At 45.6% G+C, this 14,137-nt stretch overlaps 1 protein-coding gene across 1 annotated transcript in view; it reads left to right on the plus strand.

Moving 5' to 3' along the window:
• SUZ12 (SUZ12 polycomb repressive complex 2 subunit) overlaps nucleotides 1–14,137 on the plus strand; it is a 62,590-nt gene that overhangs the window by 27,390 nt on the left and 21,063 nt on the right. Inside the window, exons 7-9 of the mRNA XM_025185700.2 lie at nucleotides 965–1,196; nucleotides 1,516–1,618; nucleotides 10,824–10,929. Of these exons, the coding sequence (XP_025041485.2) occupies nucleotides 965–1,196; nucleotides 1,516–1,618; nucleotides 10,824–10,929 (441 nt within the window). The remainder of the gene's footprint in view (nucleotides 1–964; nucleotides 1,197–1,515; nucleotides 1,619–10,823; nucleotides 10,930–14,137) is intronic.

The raw sequence follows: 14,137 nt of genomic DNA on the forward strand, positions 1-14,137 counted from the left end.
AGTAAAATCGTGGGAGCTATTGTTGAGTATTTTACATATACATTTTGTTGGAAGTTTCCTGCTTTATATATCCAGCATGGCAAAGTGCTTCACGATTTGTTTGGGAAATACTGCAAATGGCAATCCCACCTTGAGAAGTTCTGTCTCCCATACATTTCATTAGTAGCACTGTAGTATTGGAAGGAAGGAGAGGAGAGACTATTTTTTATTTTATATATATAAAGGAAATATTTAATCTTTTAAGTACATTGAGTTAAATTGGAACTAAGACCTACTTTACAGTCTTACTGATTGCTGCATGATAGTAAGAACAGAAGAACTGCTGTACTGGGCCAGACCAAAGGTCCACCCAGCCTATCATACTGTCTGGCATACAGCAGCCAATGCCAGATGCCCCAGAGGAAGTAAACAGAGTAATGTAACAAATTAATCACTTTTCCACAAAGACAACTTATAAAAAAAAAATGAGTAGTCCTGTGGCACCTTAGATTTAAACGTATATGTGTAGTGTCAGGAGCTTTCATGGAGTCTCTTTATTCCTGCTGTTGATTAATAGTCCTGCCAAAGCAGTGCATGATACTATACATATATTTTTGTTAGTCTATAACTTTAAAAACAACCTTTAAAAAAAATGAGTAGGCCTGTGGCACCTTAGAGACTAATGCAGCTACCCCTCTGAGACTTTCCAGAAAGATGGCTGCTCCCAGAAGTGATTATAAAATGCTTCTTTTAACTACATTTTCAAATGTGTTTATGTATACAAAACCTGAGAACGTTCTTTGATCGGTAATTCCTTGAAATTTGAATCTAGTCATACCAAGAGATATTATTTTAGGCAGCATCATTATTTCCAAAATGATAGTGGGGAAGGTGCAATTAAATTTTACATGCTTTCACAATAATGAAGAATTTCCATTTAATAAATACCCCAAATATTAAAAACTTGTTTGTTTTATGTTTGCAGGATGTCAGTTGTCCAATAAGGCAAGTTCCTACAGGTAAAAAGCAGGTGCCGTTGAACCCAGACATCAACCAAATAAAGCCAGGCAACTTCCCATCACTTGCAGTTTCCAGTAATGAGTTTGAACCCAGCAACAGCCATATGGTGAAATCTTACTCATTATTATTCAGAGTAACTCGTCCAGGAAGAAGAGAATTTAATGGAATGATTAATGGGGAGACTAATGAAAACATAGGTAAGTTCAGTTTTTGAATGTTCATTTGTCAGGTTTAGCATGTATGTATGTATGTTGTCTTTCAGAACCTCAGGTTGTCAGATCCAGAATCAAATATGGGTGACTTAATTGGCTTTCATTAGTTTGTAAAAATGTCTGTTTCAACACAGTGCTGGAAAGATAGTATGCCTTTAGATAGGTACACATTGAATGTCTCTAGTCCAGCACTTGGGACCTAACCTTTGTCGAACCAGAGGATTTGCCAAACCACAATGACTTCCCAACTGCTGGAATTGCCTGGTTTATTTTTTTAACAATTGTATGTAATTGTCAAATGCAGATGTCAATGAGGAAATTCCAGCTAGGAGAAAACGTAATTCTTCAAATCGTGAAGATGGAGAAAAAACTTTTGTGGCACAAATGACTGTGTTTGATAAAAACAGGTAACATAATTTTTTTTTGTAATTTTTACTTCTGCACTTGGATATTAAATGAAATTCTACTTTTGAATTTCAGCATTCTCAATATTGTATTCTGCATTTTCAATTTGCAGATCAATGGATGACTGGAACAAGTGGTATTAGCTTGGGCTGTGCAGTGAAAGAATAAACTGCTTGAAAAAGTAGTTCGCAGGTTTCAAAGAGGACACTTTAAATCTACCATTCTTTTATGACCAACTCAGAAAATATATTCCCCCCTAAAACAAGTTTTAAGATATACAGTGAAACCTTTGTTATCTGGCACTCTGTTAACCAGCAAACTTTAACCAGCATTGCCCCTAGCCACAATACTGTCACATCTTCAGGCGCACAGGCCTGGCTTGGTTTACCATGATTGGCTTAACAATATTTTATTTTAGAAGTACTAATCTAATCATCCTTAACTCAAAATAGAAATGTGAGACCAACTGCCTCACACTACAAAACTACCAATATTAAAAACTTGAGTCCATTGTTCTTTCCTAGATTGATGGGACCCTCAGAACTGGAATTTTTAGATACCCTGAACACCCTAATCCCCGAGCGTGTGTGATAACACAGGTTTTACTGTACCTGCAAATATAGGGATGTTAAGTAGTGGTTAATTAGCTAATGGAGTAGTTGATGGAATTTTCATCAATTACTCGATTAGTCGATGTGGGGCGGGAGGGGCACTTGCTACCCACACTTAGGCTCTGTTGTTTAAATGTAGTAAGAGCTGGGTGCGCAGTTATCAGACCTTTCAAGATCACTTAGTAGGTCAATATGTATTGGTCGTGACTGATGACACGTCCTGTATCAAATAGAGTATGCTTCTCTTCCCTTTGCCAAGGAGCCCTGAGACTTTGGGACTTCTGTTTAAAACATTCAGTTCACCTGCTGGACCACCTTGGCAAGAATATAAATGTTGTACTTGCATTTCAGTGTAGAACACACAAAGCAGTATAAAGAAATAACTGTATGAAGGTTTAGTCTGTACTAACTTTGCTAGTGCATTTTATGTTGCCTGCTATGAAACTAGGCATAGTTAGATGAGTTGAGGTACCCCATTAGAACTAGGGATGTAATTGACTAGTCGTCTCTTCCCCCTCCCCCCAACTTGTTGCCTCTATCAGAAAGAGGCAGCGGGGGAGGGGAGGAGTGGAAAGAGAAGCTGGGGGCAGCTGGCTTAAAAGTGGGTTCCCTCCAGCTCCGTGCAGCAGCAGTGCAGCAGCAGTGTTCCAACTTTAAAATGTACAAGAGTCCCTGCTGGGGGAGGTCTTGTACATTTCAAATGGAAAGCACCCACATGGAGTCTAGGACTAGCGGGGAGTCCCCCCTCCTCCAGATCCCAGGTTCCATGTGGGTGCTTCTGATTTGAAATGTACAAGAGCCCCTGCTGGGGCTCTTACACATTTCAAAGGCGGAATGCCGCACTAGTCCTTATCGATTAATTGAATAGTCGATGGAAATCCCATCAACTATTCGATTAGTTAGTTAATCAATTAGTTAATCAAAATTTAACATCCCTAACTGGAACACCTCTGCATTCCTCCAGGAACGTGTGTTCCCCTGGATGAGAACACTGCTTTATGATTGATTCCTGTTTCTCAACTTCACATATTTCTGCAATGTCACCCTCTGCATAGCTCCTTGTGGCGTAGTGGGGGTGCTGTCTGCTCTGTAACCTGGTGTCTCCCTGCGCTATGATGTGATTCTCACTGACTCACCCAAATGTGTATTAACCCAGACACCTAGGTTCAGCCTCCCAGGGAGAGAGACAAAGGGAGGAAGGTGTAGACCACCACCTGGCTGGGTGGCAGGCCCTTGCGGGGAGGCAGTTGCTGTGTGGGAAGCATGGAGAGTACAGGCTAAGCTGGGGGTAGGGGTGATGGAGCCTAATCCTAGGGGCCAGAGCCGTCCTGGCCCTGCCCCCGGTAGCCACATCACATTTGTGCTGTGCTGTATTCTGGAAAATCAATAAACCCCCCCTCTATTCTACTGGCTGGTGGAGACTGTTCTGGTTGCTACGGGGGTGCAGGATGGGGGGAAACCCCAACTTGCCGTCACGCTCCTCATTACCACATTCTTCAGCTTCCTCTACTTCAAGAATAGGCTGGCTACCCAAGAAGAATTCCAAAAGTGTGCCAAAAAGTCTATACAGTTTTATTTCCCTGTGATGTCCAGGATGAGCAGGAATATCTGATTGTAATTTCAGGATTACATGTACCATTGAAGAGAGAAATTAATCATTCAGCTCAGTCTTGTGAACTGAATAGTTAATTTTATTCTTCACTGTCTGTTTAGAGAAAGGGATGTGACAGGCAGTGTGTGTGTCTGTTGAAGACTGATCACATAAGAGAACGTTCTAAGGAATGTTAAGATGTAGAATAGGTTTTTCTTTGGAGGTTGCCGTAAAACTTGCAACTGAACTTGGGACTAGGGATGTGAAGGAGTAGTTGACTACCCAATAAGCAAGAGCTTATTAGGTAGCACTATAGACTTCTCGATCACTCCCCTTCTTTCCTTCCCCCAGCTGCTCTGCACTCTTAAAGGGACAGAGGAGCCAGCGCACAAAGATGCTCTCAGTCTCTGGTATCCCGCCAGCTCTCAGGACAACTCTCCCCTACGCTGCCACACTGCATTCTGAAAGGGACAGCAGCAGCAGCAGCCAGTCCTGCTTGTGTCTCAGCAGAAGCTGCCCACTTCCATTACCACTCTGCAGAGTGGCATCAAGGGGGTGGCGTGGGGAGATGTTTGCTGAGAAACCCCCATGGGACTGGCTGCTGTTGCTCTGTCCCTTTCTTTCAGAATGCAGAATAGCAGTGCTGGGGAGGGTTGTCCTGAGACATGGCAGGGGACCAGAGACTGAGTCAGCATGTTTGTGCGCCGCTCCTCTTTGCCTCTTTAAGAGTGCAGGGCAGCAGTTGGGAGTTGTGCTGAGGCCCAGCGTGAGCCATAAGTGGGTGCTTTATGTGCCTTTCCTTAATGATTAGTCGAGTAGTCGATGGAAGTTCTATCATAAACCTGACTAGCAATTTAATCACTACTTAACATCCCTACTTAGGACCACTCCATCAGCTTCATCGGAGAGAAAACAGTAATGAGTCCATGACTATGAAAGTTCAGAAATTTTTTTTTGAAGGGATTTAACTTATTTTGAAGCCAAACCATTGCTAGGCAAGTATCACTATCTGGTTTCATGTTTAGTTTTTGTTACTTGTTTGAATAAATGGTTATAGCAATTAGGGTGATAGTCTTAAAAGAGAAGTGAGGTCTCTTATGCTAGTTAAACATATTCTGAGTTCCTGTTCACATTCTGCTGCCTTAGGTATTCATTTTGAATGTTTTTACAGAAGAAAGTTATTGTTTGGAACTTCCATACTGACAGAAAATGCAAAGGCTCTGGTTTATTGGAGATGATACTTTGCTCCAAAGCACTATCAAGGTTTTAGTTGTAACAGAAGATTGAGTTTGGAGTTCACCATTAGTATTTGAAGTAGCTTCAATGGATTTATGAAGTCTTCTGATTTAACTGTGCATGCTATATAAGATTTATGTGAAAGGTAAAAAGTAGTAATTGCATTCAGAATAAAGAGCTGGTAGAATTCTATTAGTTGCATCCCAATTTTGGAAATCTGGATTTGTCTTGCATTGATTGCCTCTTGTATTTAGCCAATTCCTATCCACTTGAAGCAAAAAGAGTCTTTTTTCATTTGATAGTAAACACTTAGTTCTTAAGTTAAATTTCAGATTCAGTATTGCCTCCCTGTTTCATCAGTGGAATATCTGATAATAAATAACTACCTACCATATAAGTATTGAATACAAAACTCTCCTTCTAAATATAAATTGTCATATTGTTTTGTGTATGTTAAGTTGGAATAAATTGCTATGCATCACACCTGACCAGCATTTGGGCTGGCAGCCTTCCCTGCCTTTGTCAGAGGTTGAGCTTGCAGCTGGTTTCTGGGGTAGGGAACCCAAGCACACCTTCAGAGATTCCCTCCACCGCAGTTTCTAGTTCAATAACTGCTCAAACTTTGTCTCAATGTCTTGTTGTTTGTCTTTGTGTCTCCCCCTCTTCTCTACCTGTCCCCCCCCATCCTCTTACTCTCTCCCATCTTCTGATTGGGAAGGCTTTTAAAGACCTCCAGCAGGTCTGAAGTGGAGTTAGCTAGCCCCAGTCTGCCTGGGCCAGCTCCCTACCAGCTGCTCCTAATTGCCCTGCAGCCCTCTGCCTCTAATTAGCAGGCCTTTTACCCTTTTTGGGATGCTTTTTCTTCCCCCCCCCCCCCCCCCCCGTAGCAGCCCTCTGGCCTGACCTTGTTACATTATGTATTTCTTATTTAGTACCGCTTTACTTTCTACTTACTTTTCCTTTACAAATGGTAGCTATTTTCTATTTATGTATTCAAAATTCATCTTGGTAAACATTTTTCAGATTAGGTAAACTCAAATTATGAAAGAAAATGCTTGCTACTTCCCCAGAAATACTTTCTCTTTCATTAATACAGGTTGGACCCGACTGGTCCCAAATGAGGGAATTTGCTGGATAGGAGAGGTGCCCTGCTACTGGCCCTCTAACCAGCCATTCCTCCCTGCCACTGGGCCCAGCTCCACTGCTGAGGGCTGCTGAGGCCCCAGAGCTCTCTGGTCTTGGTTTAGAGAGGATGCAATCTGTATCAACTTTTCTATGAATTGGGCTTACTTGACAAGCAGTAAATTCTGTCTTGCAGCAGAACTATTGTAAACATAAGTGAGTACAGGGCTCGACAAATACACTTGCCTGCTGGCCCATGGTGAGTAGATTTTACCAGCTGGTGAGTGCAGGGGCAGACTGGCCCAGTGGGTCGTTGTGACAGGCTGGCCAAAGCCCGCACTATGGACGGTGCGGCCCCATCCAATCTGCCGGCTGGCGGAGGAGCAGAGCGCTGCTGGGAAGGGGGAAGTGCAGCGATTCTTGCCACGGGGCTGCCTGCGTGCAGCTCCAGCGTGAGAAGGCGGGGTGGGATACCAGGACGCTGGCGTGACTTGGCCCTGCGGATTTTAAAGGGCTGCGGTAGCTCGGCTCTGGCTGTGTGTCCCTGGGAGCTGGCTGCGGCACGCGGTGCAGCCAGGCTCCACCCCACCGGCTCCAGTCCTGCCACGGCCTCAGCCCCCTTTCTCTGTGCCGCCCATTCCACATGCCTTCCTTGCACTCCTGACTCCCTGCTCTCCCTCTTCCCTGCGACCCTCTGGCTCTGCGCTGCCCTTGCACCCTGCTCCCCTCGCGATCCCTGCCCCCCAGCTCTGTGCTGCCCATTCCCTGCACTGCCACTAGACCCTGATCCCTTTGCTCCTCCCATTCCCTGTGCCTCCACTGCACCCTGCCCCCCCAGCTCTGTGCTGCCTGTTCACTGCACTGCCCCTAGACCCTGATCCCTCTGCGTCCCGTTCCCCACGTCCCATTCCCCGTACCTCCACTGCACCCTGTTCCCCCCGATCCCTGCATCCCTCTGGCTCTGTGCCTCCCGTTCCCCGCTACCCTCGTACCTCCCCACTGTTCCCTGCACCCCTCTGGCTCTGTGCTGTCCCTGCACCCTGCTCCCCCTGTGGGTCGGGAGTGAAGGGTGCTTTTCCATAGGGAGGGGCTGGACAGGGCAGGGAAAAGGTTGCTGTCACCCAGCGGCGAGTGAAAGGGGGAGTTCACCTGAAGCGCCTTTGCCTTTATGGGAAAAAAAGAATGAAATGCTATTTGCTATTTATAGGGCTAAAATGCCGGGACAAAAGCAAAAACAAACAAAAACCCATTGCAAAATGCAAACGTGTAAAAGACAGCAAAAAACGGGGGGTGGGGGGGAAGCGGCCAAAAATGTTTTGCTTGGGGCAGCAAAAAACCCAGAGCTGGCCCTGGGGGAGGGGAAGAGGCTGTGCTGGGCTGTGGAGAGGGGAAGGGAAGGGAGGGGAGGGGAAAAATATGGGGAAGGGGCTTGTGCTGAGGGGAGGGGAGGAGGTCAGGAGAAGAAAAAAGGGAAAGGCACCAAGGGACGGGTGCAGGAGAGACAAAGATGCCAGGGGGCCAAGTGCAGACAATGAGGAAAGGGCAGGAAGGGGGGACAGGGTGATGCTAGGAGGAGAGGGTAAGGGCAGTGGGGGCTGGAGGGAGAGGTGCTGGGAGAAGGCTTGAAAGAAAGGGTGGGCATGAGGAAGGTGGGGATGGAGCAAGGCATCTGAGGGCACAGGGGCATATGGGGAACAGGGGCAGAGGGTGGTGAGGGAGGCACCAGGAGGGTGCAGGTGCCAAGGGATTCTGGAGGTGAAGCAGAAGGGCAGATACCTGCAGGGGAGGGACCAGCACCAGAGGAGAGAGGCAGGGCAGGTGTGTAGAGGGAGGTTTTAGGAGAGGGGATGAGGGGTAGTTCACATGATCAGAGTGGGGCTACTGGAGGAGTGGGCATGGGGGGGAGAGAAGGGCTGGTGGAGGGGGGCAGGTCTCAGGAAGGCCAAGGGCAGTGAGAAGGGCAGGAGTCAGGACAGCAGAGGAGGGTGAGGGTTAGGGTTTTTCAAAAACTGCATAGTAATGTGGAGAGTCATAATTAGAGTTGCCAGTTATAGCAACTTACACTTCCTTTGAATTTTTTCCATAAAACACAAATTAATCATTTATATTAATCATTTGTGGCAAGTGTTTTAATCACTGTTTGTGATGCAATATCCAGAATAGGCAAATATTTAATACTCAGTCCTCTAGTTAAAGTCTTCTGTGTGTTCCCTGTTTCTCTTCTCTTTCCTTGCCTATTTCTGTTATCAAAACCTTTCTATTTTTTTAATGGAGTAATGATGGATCATTTAGTGGTTTACCAAATACCATCAAGGAGCAGAACAAACAGGTCTTTAATGGAGGGGTAGCTCTATTAATCTATAATTTTAAAATAAATAGTTCTTTGGCACCATATAGACTAACCAAAATATGTAGAATCATGAGCTTTCGTTGGTAAAACCTATTTCATCAGATGCCTTGTTTTTAAAGGTCTTTGATGGTTTACTTGTTCCACTTATAACATTCATGACTGTTGGAGCCATTCAATTATGGTAACATGTTTCATATCTAAAGGCAAAAGGAAAGGCTATTCCAAGACAATAGTAAGCTATTAAGGGACTGTAGAATGCTGAGATGTCTAAAAATACAGGCAACAGTGTTTTCTTAGGCATGATTCTCATATAGAATACTGATAAAATAGTTTGAATACATTCAAGTAGCACTTGGCTATTTAGTAAGCTGTTTTTAAAGTTTTGTTTATTTGATTATGCATTTGCAACTTTACATGCTCTTGTTAGGAGTTGGAATGTGGCCAGTGAAAATAATAGAACTATGAAAAGCAAAATGTCTTGCTAGGCAGTGAGTTAATGGGATTGTATTTTGACATTACAAAATATTTAGGGCTTATCTACATGGGGCATTACTGTGCTTTGGCTACTAAAGTGTAGTAAGAGCAAGAGTGTGGGACTTCACTGTGCAGCAAGCTAGTTTGCTATAGATTGATTCTGATAAATCTTTAGTTGGTGTTTCTGTATACGATCAGCTATCAAACTTGTGGCGCTATTAAATGTTTTCAACTATACTATATTTTGTACATCCTGGCCACTACTTTGTTGCTCCTCCTTGCTGTTCTAACGAGTGACAGCGGTTAACTTAAAATATTTTTCTGTAGAAATCTTCAGTTGAACTTTTGCAACTGATTTGAGATTAATAGTTTCATGTGAAATGCTTATGGATTATCTAATGAACATATTTTGGCATTGTCCATACTTACATTGGTAGTGTCTGAACAGAAGGGAAAAAGCATTGTACAGTAAAACTCTGATGGTCCGGCATCTGACGGTCCGGCACTCCTGATGATCCAGCACCATCAGGAACCTGGAAGTGCTCCGGGCAGCCGGACCATTGGAGCTGCTCTGCCCCCAGCTTCCCAGATTCAGCCGCTGCTAAAACTGACCGGCGGCTGAATCGGGGAAGCTGGGGGCAGAGCAGCTGGAGTGCTGCTGGGTAGGTCCCATAGCGCTGCCCCTCGGGGCTGCGGGACCAACCCGGCAGCACCCCAGCTGTCCCTGATTCAGCCGCTGCTGAAACTGACCAGTGGCTGACTCCAGGAAGCCCTGCTTCGGGCTTCCTGGAGTCAGCCGCTGATCAGTATCAGCAGCGGCTGACTTGGGGACACCTGAGGCAGAGCAGCTGGGGTGCTGCCAGGTTGGTCCAGTAGCGCTGAGGAGCGGCACTGCGGGACCAACCCGGCATCACCCCAGCTGCTCTGCCCCAGGTGTCCCAAAGAGCAGCTGGGGTGCTGCCGGGTTGGTCTCGCCGCACCAAGGGTCGGCGCTACCGGACCAACCTGGCAGCACTCTAGCTGCTCTGCTGCAGGTGTCCCCGATTCAGCCGCTGCTGAAACTGACCAGCAGCGGCTGAATCAGGGATGCCTGGGGCAGAGCCGGACTATCGGAAGGGGGGGCTATGAGGGGGTCTTGGGTTGGGTGGGATGCCACTCCAGACCCCTCATAGCCGCCCCTTCCGATAGTCCGGCATATCTGATAATCTGGCACCCCCTGGGTCCTAAAGGTGCCAGATTATCGGAAGTTTACTGTATTGTGCTTGAATTGTCTGATCCAGTGAAGGCAGAGAGGTGTTCTGTGGGCTTTTTTGAGACCTTCATTTATTATATCAACTGTCTTTGAAAATCGACTTCTGAAAATGGTATTGGTGCAGAATGGGACAAATTCTTCAGTTTTAGGCATCCTGATCTCTTGGTATACCTATTTAACTGACTAGAACATCTCATATTAGAACATAGATAATTTGTGTATTTTTTTGACATTTGGTGTATGTTTTTCATGTACGTGAAGGTTTTCACTTTTGTATTTAACACTTTTTTCCTTGTGTTACATATGGTACTACTTTTTGTTCTCTGTGTAGGATTTTTTTAGTCCTATTTTGGCATTTGGTATCCAATTTTCATCATAGTTTTTGTTTTAGCTGAGATGCAGGCTCAGTTGTAAATTCTTATATTGGTGCTTGCATTAGTTTCATGCAAAAAGTATTTTGAGAGAAATTAACATGTTAAGTTTCACTGAAATATATTTGACACTTTAAACACAAACACAACAAATGAATATATTTCAGCATACTGAATAAAATGGTACTTTGTGTGTACAGACGCTTGCAGCTTCTGGATGGGGAATATGAAGTAGCTATGCAGGAAATGGAAGAGTGTCCAATTAGCAAGAAAAGAGCAACATGGGAAACTATACTCGATGGGAAGGTATGAACCATTGTCTCATTAGTCTATGCAATATTTGACAGTTAAACTGCTGAGATCTCTGCTGGTCATGCAGACCAATACTGTTTTGTTGTTCCCTTCTAATCCTCTGTATCATCTGTTCTCTTGTCTTGTACTTAAATTCTCTTTCTCTTTTTTGCTTTGGCAACTGTTTCCTCTAGTGATTGATGTATCTACTTAACTAAAACTTCAATCTGTAAATAGTTATAGTTAAGTTAGCATATAATTTGTATTTGGGGGCGTGGGTCCTCCCACTCCAGTTTGTTCACCCTTTTGGGTATGGCTTATTCAGGTGTTCATATCCATTCTGTTAAGGGTGTATGCATGCTGCATTCACAATCATTGGAATGTTTTCCCTAGAGGTACCCAGTCAGGTTGGCTGTGCATCCCTCTGGAGTGGTACCCGTATCGTGGTGTGTATAGCAACTGCCGCTCTGCCACCTGCTCGCTTCTTTCTTACTGCCAGTGACGATCCTTGGAGCTTCTTGCCCTTGCGAGGCAAGCGCTACCCTGGTGGTCTCTTTCCTCAGTAGTTCTGGTTCTTCTTATAGTTGTAGTTATAAGGAGTGTAGCAAGTATTAGTAACTTTTGGATTTGAGGTTTTCTGCCACACTTCACTTCCCAGATCAGGGCATCCAGTGGTCACGGGTTTGAATCCTGTATAAGCTGCGGGAAGCTTTTACAAGGTGATCCACGTGAAGTGCCTGGGAGAAGAATATCAAATGGACAAGTGTTCTTTTTGGTCCTGGATCTGAAACTTCTACAAATGGAAGAGGGACTGTCATCTCAGATTCCTCATGGAGGCAGCATTCCAGCCTCAACCTGCAAGATCAGCACTGACCACTTCCAGTAGTGCACTAGCCTCAGTGCAGGACCTCTCGGTGCTGAAGGAAGGACTTTTTGTGAGGGCACAGTCATTGCTTTCCTGCACACCAGCAGGGTACAAGCACAAGGCACTGATCCCATTCCCCAGTGATTCACAAAAAGAAGGTGGACCAAAATTAGTTCCCAGCCACCCACGATCTTTGTGGTACTAATTGCAGTATCCCCCCTCCCAATCCAGAAGCAAGGAAAGACCATTACCATGCAGCACCAATCACAGTTTCCTTGATGCTGATCCCTGGCATGGAAAAGCCCCACATGGCTGGGGTTAGCCTCTGTCTACTCCTCAGACTTAAGGGAGTCTTCAGTCTCTGGATGGAGCAGTTATATATCATGCTCCCGGCACCCTTCCTAGCAGCTCTTGGATCACCATAGCTCACGTGACCCACTGGCACCAATGGTCTCCTGACTGCCACAGAGGCAAGGGGCGGTTCACTTTTGGACTCCATGGGGCTACCATCAGACTCAAGGGCAGGACTCTAGAACTGCCTCAGTGTTTCATGGAGCACCCCCAGACCGTCAGCATCAGGGTCACATCTTACCTCAGCAACCTACAGGGGCTCTAGAACAGTGGAAGGACATTGTGCTAGTGCCAACAATTGCAGGAGACCTACGTGTGCCCCAAGCAGCGCAGACACAGCCTGTGTGGACACAACCAGAGGCCCAACAAGTAGCAGATTCTAGGGAATCAGAGCCAGAATGACCCAATATTTCTAGCCTCATCATCTTCATCTGTAGCTGAGGCAGTGGCTGGGACTTACACCTCTTCCTTGCCAGTTATGAACATGAAGGGACAGACCCCTTTCATAGAGTGGCCCAGAATTAACATTTTTAGGCTAACAAGGTAATAGAGGAGTGGACACAGTGGTTGACATCCTCCTTGCCCCTCATCAAAACCATTACCACCACCATAAAGGTGCTCTGGCAGACTCCAGACTCCATAGCCTCAACAGCCAAAGGAGTGAAGAGGAGATACTTTGTGCCTCAAGTTGACTAAGAGCACCTGTTTATCCACCCACAACTGTAAACTTGTATGGTACATGCAGACAATGATAAGGAGTGTCAGGGCCAGCTGGCCCCACATAAAAATCTAAGGAGGCTGAGAAACTAGACCTATTTGTCCAGGAGGGCTGTTTGGAGGGAGGGGCGAGAGAGACTTCAGCTACCTGTGGCAGACCAACAGACAGTGCTCAGCTGATATGCATTTAACATGTAGAGTATTCTATCTAAGTTTCAGAAACTGTTCCCAGCATACTCCAGACAGGAGTTTGGGACACTGCTGGAGAAGAACAAGGGGGTCTCGAGTACCTTCCTTATAAGCAGTTCTTGACTTTGCACACTTTGCTGCCTGCACTATGGTCACTGGCATTGTAGCCACATGTGATGCACAACAGTGTCTGGTATCACTCGAGGTCACGCATACTATACAGGATCTACCCTTTGACTGTGCAAGACTACTTGTGCAAATGGGAGTCTGTATTTGCCACAGTCTGAAGGACTTGAGGGCCACACTTGAGACACTGGGGATTCACACACCTGCACCTCAGAGAAAACCCTTTTAGTCCCAGCCCCCGAGCCATTTTATGCTGAATTGCGCAGGCAGGACATCAGTAAGTGTAGGGGAAGGAATAATAGGAGACAGCAGTCGTCGTCTTCCTCGTCTGGCTAAGGGCAGGACACCTTGAAGCAACCACAGGGTTCAAAATCCAGTTTTTGAAGGTGTGCCCAAGGATGGACATCAGTTACTTTCCCAGATCCTTACCCATTTGTGAACCAGTTGTCCTGCTTCTACCATGCCTGAACCCAGATTACTTCAGATCACTGGTTTCTGAGCAGCGCAGAGCTGGGATACTTCCCCATCCCTTTTCAAAACCCTTCTCACAAACTGCTTTTACAGAAGGTGCAGTTGTTTCTTGCTCTAAGGGCAATAGAGTAGGTTTCTTAAACATTTTGGGGCAAGGATTTTTACTCATTACTTCCTTGTGCTCAGTGCCAAGCATGGGCTGAACCCTATCCTCAACCTCCAAGAACTCAATTACTTTGTAAAGTGAGTTTCTAGATGGTATCCCTGGCTTCCACCATTTGTTCCCTGGATCCAGGGGACTGTACACCACCCTCAACATGAAAGATACTCTTTCACATGTCCATCATTCTGGCCCACTGAAGGTTTCTCTGTTTATGGTAGGGAACAAGTTCTACCAGTTTAGCATGCTCCAGTTTGGCCTCTCAACAGCCCCCCTAGGTATTCACAAAATGCATGGTAGTGATGTCAGTCTTTCTACACAATCACCACGTGCAGGTGTTTGTA

The sequence above is a fragment of the Pelodiscus sinensis genome, chromosome 20 (assembly GCF_049634645.1).
Source record: "Pelodiscus sinensis isolate JC-2024 chromosome 20, ASM4963464v1, whole genome shotgun sequence".
In the NCBI taxonomy this organism is placed as follows: Eukaryota; Metazoa; Chordata; order Testudines; family Trionychidae; genus Pelodiscus; species Pelodiscus sinensis.